General features: G+C 35.0%; 1 protein-coding gene across 1 annotated transcript; it reads left to right on the top strand.

Moving 5' to 3' along the window:
- Nucleotides 1-16524: 16524 nt before the first annotated feature.
- On the top strand, nucleotides 16525-21225 carry LOC109798925 (LRR receptor-like serine/threonine-protein kinase RPK2). Its single transcript, XM_083072258.1, has 2 exons — nucleotides 16525-19997; nucleotides 20668-21225. Exon 1 carries the CDS (start codon nucleotides 16781-16783, stop codon nucleotides 19925-19927), a length of 3147 nt encoding a protein of 1048 aa, XP_082928384.1. The 5' UTR covers nucleotides 16525-16780; the 3' UTR covers nucleotides 19928-19997; nucleotides 20668-21225.
- The last annotated feature ends 515 nt before the right edge of the window (nucleotides 21226-21740 follow it).

A 21740-nucleotide genomic window follows, 5' to 3' on the forward strand; every position in this document is an offset into this window, starting at 1 on the left:
GACAATGAAATGGGAAATAGGGATAAATGTTCGAAGAAACATGCATGAAGTTTTTTTTTTTTAATATTTGAGGATATAATAATTCATTAAAAAAAATATAGTTACACGCTTTGTATTGTTTTTATATTGAATAGTGGGGTTGAGATTCTTCATATTTCTATATACACTATGCTAAGAAAAAAAAACGTAGTGATTTGTAGTTACTCATTATGATTTATGAAGGATAAAATGTATAAAAAAAATGAAAACTAATTAAAGGAAATTGTGATGCAGTAAATGAAACTTTGGTACTTAAAAAAGATAAATAATTTAAATTTTTAGTAAAGAGGGACAAAATGGTCCATATGAAAAATGAAAACCAAATCAGTTACTGTCGCAACCCGAAAATTTCCGATCTTGCGACCTATGGTTTAAACATCCTTTTAAAGATCTCATCAATTAAGGAATGCCCGGACACCAGACTAATCCTTAATCAATGGTTTTGAAAATAGGTTCTATGGAGTCGCCACCAATGTTTTACTCAAAACATTGGAAAAAGAAAAGATTTTTAAAAGATCCAATAATCGCCTTGATAACCAGAATTGGGTTCGGGGGTCGGTTACGTGTAAGGAAGGTATTAAGCACCCTTACAACGCCTTAAATCGGTACCCTATGATGAAGTTAATGCGATAAGAAATAATAAATTAAATATTATATCCCCTTTTATTGATGATTATTTACATGATTTAAAATTTAAATTAAACAATTGACTCTAAAATATCTACATGATTGCTCTTAATATAAACAATATTTATCAAATATAAGAAATAAAAGAGAGAAAAGAAAATTGATCAAAATACCTCGTAGCAAGCTTTGTTAGATCTTCCAATATGGAAATTGTAGGTGCTTTATGGCAACCTTTCACACTACACAAATGCCTCACAATACTCAAGAAATACAATAGGAGAGAGAGATAGAAAAAGAGAGAAATTTCGAGCTCTAGAAAGTGCTGGATGAAATTTTCGGGGTCTAGAAAAATGAGCCCCAACTGTCTATTTATAGACTTCGGAAAGGGTCCAGAACGGCCCGTTCCAAAATCGGAACGGCCCGTTCTGGATATGGCCGTTGTGTGTTAATTTGAACCCTAGAACGGCCCGTTCCGGGTAACCAGAACAGCCCGTATTGATTTCAGAACGGCCGTTCCGAGGTTCAAATTAAGCCCCCTTTTGATAGGTTGGAACGGCCCGTTCTGGTTTAGAACGGCCCGTTCCAATCTACAATTTTAGGCCTTTTAGAAGCCTCGGAACGGCCCATTCCAATTCGAGAACGGCCCGTTCCAGACTTGGGAACGGCCTGTTCCAGGCCACTAAAAATAGCAAATTTGGGCTTTTGGGCCCTCTGACGTCCTATCTTGTTGTTTTGTGCCTCCCGGACGAAATTGGGTGTCTACAGCTGCCCCATTTTACTTGTCCTTTGGAATAACTGTGTTGCTTTTCCAAAGGCAAGTAAAGACGTAGACATTTCGTCCGAATCTTCTCTTTGTCTCTTTGTGTGATGCTTCTACGTTGCTTCCCTTGGATAGATGTATTTGCTCGTATCCTCACCCTTTAGAGCAGGTGCGTACTCTATTGGGTAACAAGGCTGACAAACTGTACACCTGATCTTCAATCTTCAAGTAGAAGCTCTATTGTTTCTCTTGTGATAGTGAGTTGAAAATTCGGATCTTCACTCTTGTTTTGACAATAGATACCTTCACGTTGTTTCCTTCGGATAGACGGTGTTCCCTATATCCTTGCCCCATGGAGCAACTGAGTGTTGGATTGTATGCTCTATTAGGTGCCAAGGATGGTGAACCGAAACATCTAGGCTTCAAGGTCCATGTGAATGCCCTATGTCGCTTGCTATGTCCAAATCTTCTCCTTTACTTCAGTAGTGTAGATGCCCCACACCATTTCCTTCGGGTAGATGGTGTTTACCTGTATCCTTGTCCCTAAGAGTAATTGAGTGTTAGTTTATGCTCCGCCGGGTGATAAGGATGGTAAACCGAAACATCTAGGCTTCTGGTCTTGATGTAGATGCTTCCTACTGCTTCTGCCTGTCTCATGGTAGTGTGTTTCTTTATTTGTAGCTTGTTAAAGAGGGAGTATGTTCTGAGCTCAGCCTCTCCAGGCTGGACTGATATTTAGGGCTTCAGCCGGCCCACTACTAGTTTTGGGGTCTAGCAACCCTTATCGATCTTGTACTAGTTTTAGGGATCTAGCAACCCTTATCGATCTTGTACTAGTTTTAGGGATCTAGCAACCCTTACTGATCTTGTACTAGTTTTGGGGATCTAGCAACCCTTACTGATCTTGTACTAGTTTTGGGGATCTAGCAACCCTTACCGATCTTGTACTAGTTTTAGGGATCTAGCAACCCTTACTGATCTTGTACTAGTTTTGGGGATCTAGCAACCCTTTTCTGATCTTGTACTAGTTTTGGGGATCTAGCAACCCTTACTGATCTTGTACTAGTTTTGGGGATCTAGCAACCCTTACCGATCTTGTACTAGTTTTGAGGATCTAGCAACCTTTACTGATCTTGTACTAGTTTTAGGGACCTAGCAACCCTTACTGATCTTGTACTAGTTTTAGGGATCTAGCAATCCTTACTGATCTTGTACTAGTTTTGAGGATCTAGCAACCTTTTCTGATCATGTACTAGTTTTGGGGATCTAGCAACCCTTACTGATCTTGTACTAGTTTTAGGGATCTAGCAACCCTTACTGATCTTGTACTAGTTTAGAGGATCTAGCAACCTTTTCCGATCTTGTACTAGTTTTGGGGATCTAGCAACCCTTACTGATCTCGTACTAGTTTTAGGGATCTAGCAACCCTTACTGATCTTGTACTAGTTTTGGGGATCTAGCAACCCTTACTGATCTTGTACTTGATGTCTTCTTGTTGGTGTTGTGGGATGAAAGATTGCCCCTAAGTGAATGGGAAGGAGATGTTGGATGACAGGGATTCTAGTGTTGTCCCTGCCATGTGAGTATTATGATGCCTCTCCAGGCGTTTGCTTGTGGTAGATTTTTTTGAATTTTATTTTTTTGTTTAGCTTCGGCTTTTTCATATTTGAAGCTTGCCTTTTCCTGCGATTTTCTTAAATGCTTCGGCTTTTTCAACATGTACGAAGCTTGCCTTTTTCTGCTATTTTTTTTCTTAATGCTTCGGCTTTTTCAACATGTACGAAGCTTGCCTTTTTCTCATGTTGTTGCTGTTGCTCTTTATTGTCATCATTGGTAGAGGGATCTATGTCATGATGATGTTATTTGCTAAATCTTTATTGATGAGTATTATTTTGGAAGCCACTCCTGGCTTTGGTTAGGAAGTCATTCCTGGTCTTGGCATTCTCTTGGATCATCCTTCATTCAATTAAGGAGTAGGGCACGATAGCCTCTTCATGCTTATGAGTTTGCTTATTTGGTTGATTCTATTCCACTATTGATATGTCTTTGCTTAGTGGGCACATAGAATCACTTCATGTTGTCGTTTGCCACTACTTGGCTCATGCTCGACTATTTTTCTTTGACGAGTGTTTTGTCCTGATGGCTCCTTCTGACCCATAACAAGTAGAATGCATGGATGCATGGATGCAATGAAAATGCAAGACAGGAATGATTCTTTTATTTATTCCATTTTTTGTGTAATGCCCTTCCATATGCCCCTACCTCATATGCATGCGATGCAGTTTATGCTCATGTATTTGTTCCTAAACATGCAATTTAATTTTTTTGTTGGGAAATTAACCTGTGCGCGTTAAGGTTAATATTGACGATTCCTGTTTAACCATGTCATTTGTGATTATCGCCGGGATATGTTCTTTTGAACTCAAGGTTTCAGTGGCACCTTGATTATCTAGTCGATGTGTAGTCAAGCGTCTCTAACCTCTATTTGAGGACATCTCGGCCTTCCCTCTGTGAGTACTCACTGTGCATATTCCGCGTATTTTTTCGGTACCATTTTAATGCCATAAGGGTTAAGAGAAAAGAAAGAAGGGATGTTTGTATTTATTATTTTTTTTAAAAGGGTTGTTAGAAGGGGTTTTCTCAAAAGGGGATTTTAGAAGAATGGCTAGCCAAGGTAGGCTTTGGTGTTTAGGGTTATCAAACAAAATGTATTCGCTACAAGGAAGTTATCATTGTGTTTTAGCCTTTTTGGAAAGTGGAGTGATGACCTGGGGTTGTGCTTTGTTTAGATGATTCCTTGAGCCGCCTTTCAGTTTTCAACTCAGATCGCTGCTTTGATGTCCTAGCTTTTGCCTAGGTTACTTGAGATGTGTTCCCTAGCGGACACTTTCTTTGGATCCTTACTTTTGCCTAGGTTTCCCTTTTTGGATTGTGGGTTGCCTAGTAGATCTTGCCCTAACTTTTGCGCAGCCCCCTTAGTGGGTTTCCTGCCGGGCCTTCATTCATTATTTTTTTGCAGCACTCATGAAGTATGGGATGTCTTTATTTTATCAAACCCTAGTCATGTTTGAATTCCTTATTGTTCCTTTGTTATCCTTTCCATGCTATTATTGAGTAACATCTTTGTTGTAGATACATTTTGTTTGTTAAGGGTTGATGGATGAGGCCTAGAGTGAATATTTAAAGGGAGAAGAGAAATGAAAGAATGTTATGGCATTTAAAACAGTACTTCCAATTTACACGTGCCCTTTTAGCAAAGCTCGAAGGCCCGGGCATGCCCCGAGTTCGTGATTTGTACACAGAGAGATTAACCGAGGCTGCCCCCTAGAGAGGCATGGTTGACAATTGGTTGAACTACGTCAGGAATGCATTCCACATGCTTGAATGTGGGTGTTTCGACTTCGGAGTGAAACCTTTATGAATTCTTGCTTTCTAAAGGGAATATTCAAGCCTCCTTTCGATTTTCAACTCAAGCAGGCATTACTTTTATTTTTTTTTATTTTTTTATTTTTATGTATCCCTAACTTTTGCATAGGACGTATCCTATCGGGATTTTGATTCTTTTTTCTTTACCCTAATTTTTGCCTAGGACGCCCTTTACGGGTTTTCGTCCTAGCGGGTTTTTGTATGCAATGCCTTTATTCTTCAATTGGGTTTTGTCTTGTAATTCCCTAAAAAGCAAGGATTCGTCCATTGTTGGTCATTCCTCTTATCCCGTCAATTGTCGTTTCCGCACGGAAAAGTCTTGGTGTTTGAATCGTCAATTTGGACATGTGATGCCCCCAATTACTGATAAATGTTCCCCGATTTGATGTGTCGGGTTCGCACTTGATTACAGTAATTTCCATTATACGGTTAACACACACAGATTAAGTTTCCTTTTTTATTCTTATTTAATATTTACAAGGAAGCCATGTTATCTATATGAAACCTAGAATAGGATACAAAGTCACTTGAGAAATTCAATGAATATCATTCTCATTGATTTTTGTTTAGAGAACATCTTTGCATACTATTATATGTGCCTTCCATTTCTAATGAATGCATATGCTAAACTAAAAGATGCATGATATTTGTTTTTGCCTAAATTTTATCATTTTTTTTGTTACTAAAGGGGAATGATGCATGATTTTTGCTATACTTTTTTTTTAAAAAAAATAAACTACCCTATATGATGCTTTAGAGTTAGGGTATATAGAAGAGCGTTAGTTTTAGTTTTTTTTATTGATATCTGTTTGTTTGTCTATAATATCTTTCTATTTGAAATGAAAGAAAAGAGAACACAACAAATGCAACACATATATGCTCAAACAAATGCAACACATATATGCTCAAACAAATGTACACCCACGAACGATCATGATCAAATCCTTGGTCTGTGGTCCCTGTCAAGAAAAGTGCATTGTATAGGACGGTTCTAATCTCACTGGTCTTTAAGGCCCCCAAGGTGCCCCCATTATAGGGACCCAGTATCTCTGTTGCCGTCACCTGGCAAACTCTAAGGTCTGTCGCAGTATTTCAGGCTAGAGTAACCGGTTATCACCTTGAGTGTGATTTTCAACAAGGCTCGCAGGCTCTAAGGCCAAACTTGGGTCGGTCGTACGTCAACCACTCCCTATGGTTAATACCCTCATGCTCCCGGGTGTGGGGGGAACTGTTGTGTGCAAAGATTTGTGTACAATTTTATTTCAAATAGGTGCGGAATTTAAATAAGCAAACAGATATCAAAGCCAAACAAAGAAAATAAACAAGGTAAAGGGGAAAAATATTTAAATTATTATTTTTTATTTTATTAACTTCATCAATTAAATGGGCCTGACCCTCTTTAAACGTCTCCAGTGGAGTTGCCATCTGTCGCAACCCGAAAATTTCCGATCTTGCGACCTATGGTTTAAACATCCTTTTAAAGATCTCATCAATTAAGGAATGCCCAGACACCAGACTAATCCTTAATCAATGGTTTTGAAAATAGGTTCTATGGAGTCGCCACCAATGTTTTACTCAAAATATTGGAAAAAGAAAAGATTTTTAAAAGATCCAATAATCGCCTTGATAACCAGAATTGAGTTCGGGGGTCGGTTACGTGTAAGGAAGGTATTAAGCACCCTTACAACGCCCTAAATCGGTACCCTATGATGAAGTTAATGCGATAAGAAATAATAAATTAAATATTATATCTCCTTTTATTGATGATTATTTACATGATTTAAAATTTAAATTAAACAATTGACTCTAAAATATCTACATGATTGCTCTTAATATAAACAATATTTATCAAATATAAGAAATAAAAGAGAGAGAAGAAAATTGATCAAAATACCTCGTAGCAAGCTTTGTTAGATCTTCCAATATGGAAATTGTAGGTGCTTTATGGCAACCTTTCACACTACACAAATGCCTCACAATACTCAAGAAATACAATAGGAGAGAGAGATAGAAAAAGAGAGAAATTTCGAGCTCTAGAGAGTGCTGGATGAAATTTTCGGGGTCCGGAAAAATGAGCCCCAACTGTCTATTTATAGACTTCGGAAAGGGTCCAGAACGGCCCGTTCCAAAATCAGAACGGCCCGTTCTGGATATGGCCGTTGTGTGTTAATTTGAACCCTAGAATGGCCCATTCTAAAATCAGAACGGCCCGTTCCGGGTAACCAGAATGGCCCGTATTGATTTCAAAATGGCCGTTCCGAGGTTCAAATTAAGCCCCCTTTTGATAGGTTGGAACGGCCCGTTCTGGTTTAGAACGGTCCGTTCCAATCTACAATTTTAGGCCTTTTAGAAGCCTCGGAACGGCCCGTTCCAATTCGAGAACGGCCCGTTCCAGACTTGGAAACAGCCTGTTCCGGGCTACTAAAAATAGCAAATTTGGGCTTTTGGGCCCTCTGACGTCCTATCTTGTTATTTTGTGCCTCCCAGACGAAATTGGGTGTCTACAGTTACTAAAAGTGATATCCTCTTTATATAATGGTATATATTAGTGGAGTTAAGTTATGCAAAAATTAAAATAAAATCAAAATGTAAAAAAAATGGACTTAGTTTGATACATATATTGCATTAGTTATAATGTAAAGAGAGTTGGTTTAGTTTAAATTGTTGTATTTACACAGTAATAATGATTTTAAAAAAGACTTATGGTTATTAAAGGAAAGAGTGTTGGAATGATAAGATATTGATAAATAAAGAAAATATACCATTATTAAAGAGTAAATATGTCTTTAAAAAGTGAAGGTATAAAAAAAAGATATTCCCTTCATCTTTTGGTAAATTATAGATTAAAGATTAATGAGAAAGAGATTTTTGTGTGTCTCTATTTTAAAAAATAAAAGTAAATAAAAAAGGAGTTAATTGATCCAAAGAGGGTGAGTCGATGAGGGGTTGCATTGTGAAGAATTAAAAAAATGTATGGATTTTCTAGTTTCTTTCTTTATTATTATTAGCAAACAAGGGTTAGAATGATTTAATAAAAAATAGATATTAAAACGGTTATGAAAGAAAGTATTTCTTTTATATATAGTATTAGTAGAGTTCAAACACTTCATGAATCTATATATTTTATTTAAAAATAAATATAAAATAAAAATAAAAATAAGAGAGGTCATAGAATATGAATCAAGTGAGATAATATATAATTATAATAGAGTAAAATAATCTTAAATAAAATTAGAGACTAAATGTGGTTACAAAATAAGAGAATAGTTATCTATACTATATATAAACAAGATACTTTTCTTTGGTTTCCACATTTTTTAGACATTTATATGCCTTTATTATAGAGATGGGAAAATGGACCCGAACTCTACGGACACCCACAAAAATACCCTATTGCGATGTGGGTAAATACTCACTTATATGGGGATGGGTTTAAACCTGCAAAATTTAGTGGATGCGAGTATGGGTACAGATACTATGGTACCTGTAACGACCCGGCAGGCCACTACACTCACAATCACAGTACACCGGAAACTCGAGACAGGATAGAACGAGTATATAAATATAGTGTCTAGAATATAAATATATACAATGTCCTACATCCGACTAGAGTTAGAGTGTAGAATACAAAATACATCCCAAGCCACTATATCAAGTAGCCGCAACAAAACAAAACAAAAACATCCATAGGAGTCAGCTCCGCCTACCAGCTTCAAACTCACCACTATCCACCACCTATCCCTGCTCTGCTCCCGTACATAGTACGATCATAGCAGTCCAACCACATGGAACACACAAAGGGTAAGCTAGCATAAAAAGGAACAACATATAGAAAGATTTAGGAAATATAAACAACTACAACTAACAACACTTCATCAACATACATCCCGTCGATTTTCAACATGATCATTAGTAAGCAAGCAATGCGTCGTCACGCATATCAACTCGGAGATCTCCTACAACAACTCAGCCTTACGGCCTACAACAACTTAGCCTTGCGGCCTACATCAACTCAGCCTTGCGGCCTACATCAACTCAGCCTTTCGGCCTACATCAACTCATATCAACATTCAACACAACACAACTTCTACATCTCAACATATCAACTTGCAACACAACACAAATTTTACAACTCAACCTCAATCAATCAACATCATCTACTAGTCATTACATTATATTCATCCATCTCAACTAACTCAGCATACAAAATCATTAACCAACATATAGAAGAATCCCATCTCTGCGCCCGGCGCACTCGTAGTTGCGCCTAGCGCAATACAACCCGAGAGCATTAGAGGGCCAGCGCGCCCAGCGCAAGCATGCCCGCGCCCGGCGCAAGCATGCCCGCACCGGGCGGGACTCAACCAGAGAGCCCATGGCTCTCACGTGCCTGACGCAATAAACAATTCCGCCTAGTGCATGCCAGGCAGAGACTCAAGGAATCTCGCGCGCTCGGCGTGCCCAACCCTATGCCCAGCGCGGGGAAGGCAGAGACCTTTCTTGGTCTCGCACCCAGCGCAATTCAAATTGCGCCCAGCGCCCACAAGGCAAAGACTCCCAAGGAAGCCTCACGCCCAGCGCGACAAGGACCGCGCTCAACGCAGCCTCAAGAATCCAAAAGCAAGTTACAACGAGTATCGCGCCCAGCGCGGTCCAAGTCACGCTCAGCGCGGGCCAACCAGAGACCCACATTCTCAAGCGCGCCCAGCGCACTCATCATTGCGCCCGGCGAGCTTGGCCAAATGGGGTCCCCTGGTGGCCACGAGCCCAGCGTGATGAACAGCGCTCGGCGCGAAGCTCAGCAGCAACACTCTATTTTCGAAAATTTTAACCAAAACCTGCACAACTCAACAGAAATCCAACATAAAAACCATTCAAGTTACCCCATTTTCAACCAGCATCTCGAAGACATCAACCTTTCTCACATGCAACCATGAAATCATCAAAAGACCCAAAATTTGCCAAAACCCACAAAAAACTCCAAAACTTCCGATTTCAGAAATCCAACAAAAATCATCAAACACCAACCAATCTCAACCGCTAATGAGCTTACAACGATTCATTCTCAACTAAAAATCAATACAAAACTAACTTCCCTTACCTCGGGTGAAGATTTTCCGAGCGTTCGGGAAGAGAACGGAGAAGAAGAGGGAACAAAGTGAGCTTGAATGAAGGAGAAAGGAGAAGAGGAATCCAACACCAGCTAGTACACCCAACTACTCAGCACCACCACCTTGAGTTCAAGCAAAGAGTGCAAGAGAGAGTTTTAGAGAAATGGAGAAAGTGAATCAGTTCAAAATGAGAGGATATGATTTTGGGGAAGGAAAAAGAAAAGAGAAAGAAAAGGGGCCTCACAGTACCCAACTCGCCTTGCCTCGTAATTATATATATATATATATATATATATATATATATATATCACTTATTATTAATTAATTTATTTATATAATAACAAACTCTAGTTACATGATTGAAATGTCACTATTTTAAGACTAAACGAACCATTGAGAGCTTGTCACATGAAAAGATGTCAAAGGTGTGACTAGACAAGACCATATGATTTGTTGGTGTCTTGAATAAATTATGAGACATCTTATCCCCTTTTTGATGTTGACATCTAACCACTTGTCTTTTACACAATTGAACTTATACCACTTTGTTTTCCACGTAAGTGGATGTCTAACTTCAAAGACTATGCATCTAAGAGATGCTCTCAAGGGTCATTCAAGTCCAATATGTCCAAAACTCATTTTCTAATTACACTCTTTTCAAAATACTAATTACATCCTAAAAGTACTAATTACAAAAAAATAAATTCTTACACTACTTAACCTAAAAATACAAAAATCAAAATTCAAAAAATATTTATAAAAAAGATTATTTACAAAAAAGAGAAAGTGAGTTACTAAAATAACCAAAAACTTAATAATAATTTAGACTTTCTTCTTTTAAGTCTAACTTACTCATCTAAACTCTAGTAAAATTTGACTTATTAGCATAATGTCAGTTTGTCACACTATATATAACATTTATTATAATATATATAAAAAAAATTATTGCAACATTGTGTATGCTCGACTTAAAAAAAATGGAGAAAAAATATGAACAAATAATCATTAAACTAGCCTCTAAAATTATAATTACCAGTCAATTCACTCTCAACAATCAATGGAGTATAACTTTATCGTGAATCATCCGATTTAATCCCTAATATTAGAGGACAAATGAACTTATAAATTATAATGATCAAATTGAAGTATTGAAGGAGCAAATTAAGAGCAACCGTCAAATTTAAAACCAAACCGATTATTTGTAATATTAAAGATCAAATTAATGGGTAATTTTAATTTCTGAAAATATATCGAATGACTAATGAAAATAACAAATTAAATATACTTTATACATATATTACCTGTACTTATAACTTTGGGAGTAAATTTAGTAAATTATTCTAAAATAAGAAGAAATCCTTCCACCGTCAACACAAGAAGATGGATTAAATCCCCTCATTATGGTTTACCAACTTTCCCCCCAAATTTGAGATAAACATAATTTTGTTTTGAAAAGTAAATTCCATTTTCATTATTTTGAGGAATCATACACTGCCACAATTCTTTCTAGGTTATCAAGATTTGGAAGGTTTGGTGGCGATGTAGTTGTGTTGGTAGATGACAACGACCACAAGTTTGAAGTTATGGGTTGTAGTAGATTTTGAATGGGACTTGGCGGTGCTTGAAAATTTGTGAGTGACACAAAAACATGATTATTTTGACAATACCTTAACCAAGAACATCTCTAACTAGGTATCTCTCTTTTTATACTTTTTACTTCTTAAATAGGTTCCACTATTATACATCATTTATTTTTAACTTTTATAATTTAGACATCTCTTCTCTACCATTAATAACTTTTAAAACTTTCCAGAAAAGGTCTCGCAAATAACTACAATAAAAAGTTTCAACACAATTTTTTATTATATGATTTTTTCCCTTCTTTAAATGCTACTAGTATAAGCATCGGTGCTTGTTTAGTTTGTGTCATTGTACAATTCTAATTAACCGCAATTGTTCAAAAAGAATATGGTGCTTAATAAACATTATCAATAATAAGATCCACCAATATATAATATATAAATTAAATGTAATAGTTTTTAGTGTATGATATTATAGAAAATTTATTTGTGCCAACTAAACATATAAATAGTTTTTAATTATGTATAACGAGACTCTACTTCTAAAGAGAAAGATGTATAATTATTTTGTAGTAGAAAGATATTGGAGAGCATATCTATTAGTGATATGAGTATAATAGAGTGTATATAAGTGAAAAATAAATACTACTTTATAATTTTATAAAGTTAAGTTAAATTTCATAATTTATTTTTTAAAAAAGAGATGAAGATGAAAAATATTACCAATAGAGTAACATATAAGTAACAATTTGCTCAATAAAGATTGAGAGAGATTAAAATTTGTTAAAGACATGACTATATTTTTTGTATGTATATAATTACTACTTGATCATACTAATGTTTTTTTTTTTTGCCACACTAATGTTAGAATAATAATCACTCGCATATTCCTATCTCCACTATTTGGTTGACTCTAATAATTTAGTGTCTTAATTGTCATAACTTAATCTTTAATTTTATTTTTAATAGTATTTTTATGTTTTATAACCTTTATTTTTCTTTTTATCACACTCATATAAAGAAGGGATTTGAGTTTGTAGATTTCCATTAAAAAATATATGATATGTTAAATTTTCAAGTTTTATTAATTATTTACTTTCTTCAGCCGTTTTAATAAGACTTAAATCAAAAGTTTTGTTTAATTTTTTTTAACAAGACTCGATATAAAATATCTTTTATAGTTATTTTTTTAAGTATATATTAATGTATAAGAAATAATCTTAATTAAAGTCAGTTTTCTTAATTTTAGAAGTAGTTGTTGAAATGTTTCATTAATATTATGGGAAATTTTGAAAAAAAAAATAAGTTCTAAATATATTTAATGTTGTCAAGTAAAACAATAAATTTATTTACTTTTAGTAAATTAGGTAATTGAATCTTGTAAAAATTAATTATTAGAGGAAATATAATTCATGAGAAAATAATTTAATCTAATCACAATTTGATATATCTATAATAACTTTACTGATTTTTATAATAATTATTTTAAAAACTATATTTATCATAATTTCTGATTAATTAAAAATATAAACTTCTCATCCATAGCAATTAAGCTCTAATATATTATTGTGTAATGTTTCATTACAAGTTATGACACATTGTAGGTGGCTTTAGGATGCAAGGCTAAGTCAATATTTTAACCTCAAATGAGATTTTAGAACACTAACTAACAAATATATCTAGAACAAGATGCAATTTGTGAAATGCTTTCAAGTATGAATTGAAGTTGAGTTGGAAGAAGAGACATATTTATGATATTGGTGACTTTGATCCCTATCCCTACCATTAGAAGCTTCCCATTTGGCTTGGGATTTGTTGGCTTTGACCACTTCTCAACAATGGGCAAAGTTGATGGAAGCAAAGCAAAGCAAAGCATTCATGGGGTCCTTCCACAGATTGCAACAAAGGCAATAGCAATGGCAATTTCAACCTCCTCATTAGTAGCATTAATTATCCCTTCAACCCTTGCCTCCGGATCGCCACATCAACAATCATTGGTTGCCAATTTTTTATCCTTTACTTTGTATTTTAAATTATTAATACTATTATTTAATAATATATCTTACTCATTTTGTTCTATGTTGTTCAATTTGATTGCCGTGTATCAATGTAATATTAAATATTTCTTATTATTGTATCCTTAATTATTAATATTTTTTAATTAATATATTTTTTATTTTTAATGCTTATTGTATTCTTAAAATCCAAAATTTAAAAGTATATTAAAAAATTATAAAATGAGACATATTAATTATAGGTTTTTTAAGCTCTTAGTAAAAATCGTAAACGTCAAATAAAATTGGACGGAGGAAGTAATTTAAAAATTACATTGTATACACTACATGCCGATATTTTAGCTCATTGATAATATCTTTATCTTTTAATGGCTATTTGACAGTTGATAAACTTTCTACCATTAAGTTATTGGTAAATATCGAAAAAAGAATTCTAAAAAAAGTGGATTTTTTTTTCTTTATAACTTATTAATATTTTACTTTGTGTAGTACTAAAAAAATTATTATATAATTAAAATTTATATTAAATTATATATAAAAATATTGTATTTAAAATTTAAATAAATAAATATTTTTAAACATATAAATTATATTTATATTTATAATAAATAATTTATATTATAAGTATAATATTATCTTTATTTAATAGTAATTTATTTAAAAATATTAATCTTCAATTCAAAAATAATTATGATAAATAAACATAAAAAATTAGATAACAAGTTAAAAGAATCTTACTAACTTTATCATCAAAACTTTCACGCAATATTTTGTATTTAATATTCAGGAACTGATTTGCTTTAACTTGTAAACAATTTAAGTGAGATAACTTCACATAATTGATCACTTATTTAGTAAAACAAATAGTTTGTTGCAACTTGTGGCATCGAATTATATGTATTTTATATTTTATGTTTTTTATTTTAAAAATAAATATTAAATTTAATATGAAGACCAGTCTTATGTCCGATCTTATTATTATTATTTTAATAGAGTTAGTCCAATTTATCTAAAGCAAACCCTAATTAAAATCATATTAAGATTTTATATTAAATATAAAACACATGACGCATACATAGACATAACTAACACAATACACTTTCTCACTTAAATGTCTATTTATAAAGGGAATTTCTACACTAAAGTACACAATTACTGTCATTTAATTACATTTATCTAAGAAATTTAAGTTGTAGAATTATTGCATGCGTTTAGGGATGGTAATGGGGCCCATGGGGGCGGGTAATAGTAAACCCGCCCCCGCCCCGCTGAATGAAAATTGGTCCCATATTCACCCCATATCTGCGCGAATATCCATTAAGCGGGTATCCATGAATTTCTTGAATACCCATGGATATCCATCCGTGGATATCTATAAAATTTTTAAGAAATTAAAAAAATTATATTACAAATAATTTTAAGTTTATATTTTAATGTCATTAAAATATTAAAAATAAAAATTTAATGTTAATTTTGAACTTTTATTTAACGTTAATTTTGTTAAAATAATAATAAAAATTCAAGATAATCAATAACTTAAAATACATCAATCTCACAAGTAAGTTAAAGTCTCATCACAAAGCTACAATAATTTAATCTCATAATTCCAAATGAAAGTAAATAACTTAAAATACATAAATCTTATTGGTCCAATCAAAGCTAGAAAATTAATCAAATTACATCCATCATAATTCTATAACATGTTTAACACATGTCGGTAACTTGATCAACCTCACTTTTGTAAGAAAATAAGATGAAATAGTGTAATTTTAAGGTTATGTGGTACAATGATAATTAGGATATTTAAAAAATAATATTAAACGGGTACCTGCGGGTATGGATATCATCATACCCGCCCCCGCCCTATTTATAAACGGGTAAAAAATTATTCGTCCCCATTATCCGCGAGTACCCAATTAACCTATCAATTTATTATCCGTAGCGGATTTTATCCACAAATACTCGCGGATGTGACTATTTTTGCCATCCCTATATGCGTTACCATCGGAGTTTGACATCACCGTTGCGCCATATTGTGATTGTCATTGAAACTTTAAGTCATTCACTCTATTAGTCTATTTCATAACAAATTCAAATTTACATAAAATAAATACTTATTTATTAAATTAAAATATTATAATTTGAAAAAAACCCGTAAATATACATATAAAATAAATTATAACAATTCATAGAATCTTCATAGTTATTGTGCTGTTTTTAATTTTAGACAAGAGGGACTATTGCCCTACATAATTTTTATGCTTAGTCTATATGATCTTGTTGGGTGTACTTGTACTATACTATCAACCAACAGCCACAGGCAAATATTTTAGTCCTAAAAACAAAATGTTTAAAGCGGCAGGCACGGGTTTGCCACTGATTGTATATTATTTTGCTAAATTAAATATATCATAACACCAAAAAACAATGAAACATTCACATGTGATTGACTGATTGGAGCATGAAGGTATAGCAGAAGCAAGATAGATGTACGAGTAAAATATAGAAAATCGTCATGTTCAAGAAAGTAGATATAAATTTCATTAAATACACTTCTAAATGTAAAAGTGTTGGTTCCTATGAATAAAAAATAGTTTAATTAAAATGTATATAACAAGATTACAAGTTTTTGTATTAATTACTTTTGAAATAATTTTTAATTAATTGATGGTATGAAATTAGACTCTTATATTTTTAATAAAAGCCATGTTTAACATAATTTTTTTATTAAATCTCTATTTTGATATAATTAAATAATGGAAATATACATCACAATAATATATTTAATAAATTAAATTAATTTCAGTAAAATCATTTTTATTAAACTAAGCCAAGGAAAGCAGTGAATGGAAGTTAAGTCAAAGAAAAGAAGGGCATGCATTTTTGATTTTTTCGCTTGGGGAAAACAAATTTAATAAAATAAAATAAAATAAAATAGTCATATTTATTTGCAGAAATCAAAGAGAGAGAGACAAATGTGACCGTTTTGGCTCCAAAAGAGACATAACTTTTCAACGTAATTCGCTGCTTTGCCACTCACACTCACATCTCTTTCTTTCACTCTCTCACTCCCACTCCCGCCGGAGCTTCATTTTCCGGCCAAAACCCCCGCCGGCGAGATCTTTCCGGCAACATGGTTCACCACCAAAGTTCGCATCTTTGAAAAAAAAAACCAAACCCATTTCCGTTTTTCAATCAAAACACACACACGCACTCTCAAACATGGATCTTCTTTTCCTTCTTCGGTGCCTTCTCTTCTTCTTCTTCACTTCGCATCTCGCAAATGCCCTCAATGCCACGTGTCCTGATGCATTGTCCCTTCTCAGCTTCAAACGCTTCGTCTCTTCCGACCCTTCAAACCTTCTCGCCGGCTGGACCAACCGCACTTCTCCGACCCTCTGCCGCTGGCGCGGCGTCGCGTGCGGCGGCGCCAGCCTCTCCGGCAGAGTCACCGCCCTCAACCTCACCGGCCTTCGCGGCGGCGAGTTGGCGCCCTCCCTCGGAGACTTGTCCGAGCTCCGGGTCCTGTCCCTCGCCGGGAACATGTTTTCCGGCGAGATTCCGGCGAGCTTAGGGAATCTTCGGTTCCTCGAGGTTCTCGAGCTGCAAGGTAACAACTTCTCCGGGAGAATCTCCGACAAGATGAGTTTCACTTTTCTTCGCTGTCTTCGTTTTGTTAACCTCTCTGGAAATGCCTTCTCTGGTTCGTTGCCGAGTGAAATGATTGGCTCTGGGAGTGTAAAAATCGTTGATTTATCGAATAATCAGTTCTCTGGGGTGATTCTGTTGAATGGTTCTTGTGATTCCTTGAAGCATTTGAAGCTGTCTCATAACTTTTTGACTGGGGAGATTCCACCCCAAATTGGGAAATGTAGAAACTTGAGGACCCTTTTGGTTGATGGGAACATTTTGGAAGGTAGAATCCCTTCTGAGATTGGGGGTGTTGTTGAGCTTAGGGTTCTAGATGTTTCTAGAAACTCCCTCACTGGAAGGGTCCCTAAGGAGTTGGCTAATTGTGTTAAACTTTCTGTGCTTGTGCTTACTGATTTGTTTGAGGATCATAGCGAGGGAGGCTTGGAGGATGGGTTTAGAGGAGAGTTTAATGCCTTTGTTGGGAACATACCTCATGAAGTGTTGTTGCTTTCGAGTCTAAGGGTTTTGTGGGCACCAAGAGCGAATCTTGGCGGCCGGTTGCCGAGTGGTTGGTCGGATTTGTGCTCTCTGAGAGTGCTCAATTTGGCGCAGAATTATGTCACGGGCGTGGTGCCGGAGAGGTTGGGGATGTGTAGGAATTTAAGCTTCTTGGACTTGAGTTCTAACAATTTGGTGGGGTATTTGCCTACATTGCAGCTTCAGGTTCCTTGTATGATGTACTTCAATATCAGCAGGAATAATATATCTGGCACTCTTGCTGGATTTAGGAAAGAAAGGTGTCAGGTGAGTGCACTAGAGTTAGATGGTTTTAATGATGATGCATACTTTGATATTCCTGTTTGGAGCTTTCAGAAGAATGCTCTCATTGGATCGGGTTTTGAAGAGACTAGCACTGTTGTTGTTAGCCATGATTTCAGTTGGAACAGTTTTGTGGGATCCTTGCCTTTGTTCTCTCTTGGAGATAATCTTTTTAGTGCAAATCATAAGGTCTCCTATGCACTTTCTCTCAATAATAATAAGTTCAATGGAACTCTGCCGTATCAGTTAGTTTCAAACTGTAATGAACTCAAGACATTGTCAGTTAACTTGAGTGTGAACCAACTATCTGGTGGGAATTCGCAAGCATCGATCTTGGGATGCCTGAAGTTGACAGATTTTGAAGCAGCATACAACCAGATTGATGGGTCGATTGGGCCTGGTATAGGTGACTTGGTGATGCTTCAGCATCTTGACTTGAGTGGGAACAAACTATCTGGATCACTGCCTAATCAGTTGGGAAACTTGCAAAACATGAAATGGATGCTTTTGGGAGGAAACAATCTAACAGGGGTAATTCCTTCCCAACTTAGTCAATTGACTTCCCTTGCTGTTTTGAATCTTTCTCACAATGCTCTAGTTGGAACAATTCCCACAAGTTTGTCTAATGCCAAAAGTCTTGAAATTCTGTTGCTAGATCACAACAACCTCTCTGGGGAAATACCTTTATCTTTTTCTACTCTTTCCAATCTTGTTCAACTGGATGTTTCTTTTAACAATCTTTCTGGTCATATTCCTCATCTTCAACACCACAATTGTGATTCCTATAAAGGAAATGAACACCTGCACTCTTGTCCCGATCCGTATTCTGACTCACCCGCTTCTCTTCCAGAACCCCTTGAAATCCAGCATACTCATAAACAAAGGAAGTTTAGGACATTAGTTATTGCTGTGGTCACTTCTGCTTCTGTGACTCTCTGCACACTTTTGGGAATAGTATTGGTGATCTTCTCTGGAAGGAGTAAATTCGGTCGGCTTAGCAGTATTCGAAGGCGGCAGGTAGTGACCTTTCAAGATGTTCCAACTGAATTGAGTTACGACAGTGTGGCCATGGCTACCGGAAATTTCAGCATCCGGTTTCTAATTGGCACTGGTGGCTTTGGGTCAACGTACAAGGCGGAACTGTCCCCAGGTTTTCTCGTTGCCATAAAGAGGTTGTCCATAGGTAGATTTCAAGGGATTCAACAGTTTGAAACAGAAATTAGGACATTAGGGAGAATTCGGCACAAGAATCTTGTGACACTTATTGGCTACTATGTAGGAAAGGCTGAAATGTTCTTAATTTACAACTACCTTTCTGGGGGGAACCTTGAAGCTTTCATACACGACAGGTCAGGGAAAAATGTGCAGTGGCCAGTTATTTACAAAATAGCAAAAGACATAGCAGAGGCTCTTGCTTACCTTCATTACTCTTGCGTTCCTCGCATTGTTCATAGGGATATTAAACCTAGCAACATCTTACTTGATGAAGATCTTAATGCCTACATATCAGATTTTGGCTTGGCGCGGCTGCTGGAGGTATCAGAAACTCATGCCACCACTGATGTGGCAGGCACATTTGGTTACGTCGCGCCGGAATATGCCACCACTTGCAGGGTTTCTGACAAAGCAGATGTTTACAGTTTTGGTGTAGTGTTGTTAGAGTTGATGTCGGGAAGAAAGTCACTTGATCCATCGTTTTCTGAATATGGAAATGGATTCAATATTGTTCCATGGGCAGAACTGCTAATGACCGAAGGCCGGTGTTCCGAGCTATTTTCATCTACTTTGTGGGAATCGGGGCCTAAGGAAAAACTGTTGGGGCTTTTAAAGCTCGCATTAACATGCACAGAAGAGACTCTTTCTATTCGACCATCAATGAAACAAGTTCTTGAGAAATTGAAACAGTTGAAAAGTTGAAGATTTTCTGTAAATCATGCTGAACAGTAATGGAATGCTGCTTTTGTTTGCTTGAAAATCCTTGACTGAGGTGAGTGATCTAATTCTAATACACAACCTACTTCTGCAAATTTCTTTTTATCATTTTAATGTTTGGTAGTATTTGCATGGGATACAACTAAAAATCATTCTACATGATCCCTTATTTCATATACGCATGGAACTTCTTGGGAATGAATAACCATTCACCTTCTTTAATTGCACAAATTTATTAAGAATCTGTTAAAACCTTACATTAATCAGTATTAACAATGACATCAAATGTCCTCTAAGATACTTGTTCTTTTTTTTTTTTTTTTTTTTTTTCTTTCTGTTTTCTTATATTAATCACAAGTTAATAGTTGTTGTCTTCAACCTGTTTTCCTTTTGTTCACTTATACAGTTTTCCTTTTGTTTCCCCTTATTCTCTAATGAATCTACACTGCGAACATCTTATCTTAAAAGGGATTAAAAAACTGAGAAAGAAATTTCAAGTATTTGACAGTTTGTCTTAGCTATTACACTGCTAAATTCCTAAATCTGATTTCAGTGTTTGATCTTAAGCTTGTCCATGATACTCTCAAAAGTTGAATATGAGTTTTAACAATTTATTGCAGCTACAAGAGAAATAAATAAATTGTGCACAACATGGGTATATTTTAATGTACTGATCATATTAAGCTTTAATTATTGACACTTGCAATTTTGTACATGTTGGACAGGTGACTTGCAAAATGTTCCAGGTTCAGAAACTGCAAAGCTCTTATCATGATTAGTTGTTTATTGCCACTTGGAATCTCATCACAGTGGCACACACGTATAAGCTGTTCCTGCTACTACAAAGCCGATGTTTCCCTCCACATTTGTGCAAGCAATTTTCACTGAAATGTGAAGTAATGGCTAGATTGATGTTTGTGAATAACATCATCCATTTCATTTGCATCATCTGTGCCTGCCATTAAGATTCTTGACATTTTGGATGGTTTCCTTGCGTGACCGCATGGGACCTATGGAAGATCCAAAGTTCTTTAATGACATAGAGGGATGAAGCAATTGTCATCATTCTTCAAAGAAATGCCAAAAATGCAAGTCACTTCTCTGTCTAATTCTACCGAAAGGTGTAAATATTTAGTCATTCATATTGACGTAAAACCTATTACTATTACGATGCTTTGATTTTTTGTTCCATGTAAATAGAAAGAAGGGTAGAAAAACAATTTTCCAATTCCATCATTTTTGCTTTGGCATATGACTGAAATGAAAAGTTGCTGTTACTGTGATATTCTTTTTATTATGTTTCTTTCTATTGAGATTCTTATCAAATTCTCTCAAACATATATTTTTTTTCATACACCTAAGTATCAAATTCCTTACCACATAAAGGATAAAATTATTGATTAATTATGTCACATTTTATGAGTCGCTTGAATTGGTTTAAATATTTAACTTAAGCGTAGAAAGACATTAATATCTTAATAATTTAAGCAATTGATTATCGGGGATTAAAGAGTTGGGTTTACTAATTATTGTTAAACAACTCAAGATAACCTAATTTAATTTTACTTTAATTGGATTGGGTTGAATTGAATTGGATAAACAAATCAATTTATTAAAATATTAATATATTTTAAAATTTTGAAAAATTAAAAAATTATAAATTCTATGATCAAGACAAATATAAATTATATGTCAATATATGTTCCAATTAAATATATAATTAATATTTTACTAATATAATTTTAACTTAATTGAGTTAAAAACTTATTAACATGCTATCCAATTTAATTATAATTGG

This window comes from Cajanus cajan, chromosome 4 (assembly GCF_000230855.2).
Source record: "Cajanus cajan strain Asha chromosome 4, NIPB_CcT2T_4, whole genome shotgun sequence".
NCBI classification, from domain to species: domain Eukaryota; kingdom Viridiplantae; phylum Streptophyta; class Magnoliopsida; order Fabales; family Fabaceae; genus Cajanus; species Cajanus cajan.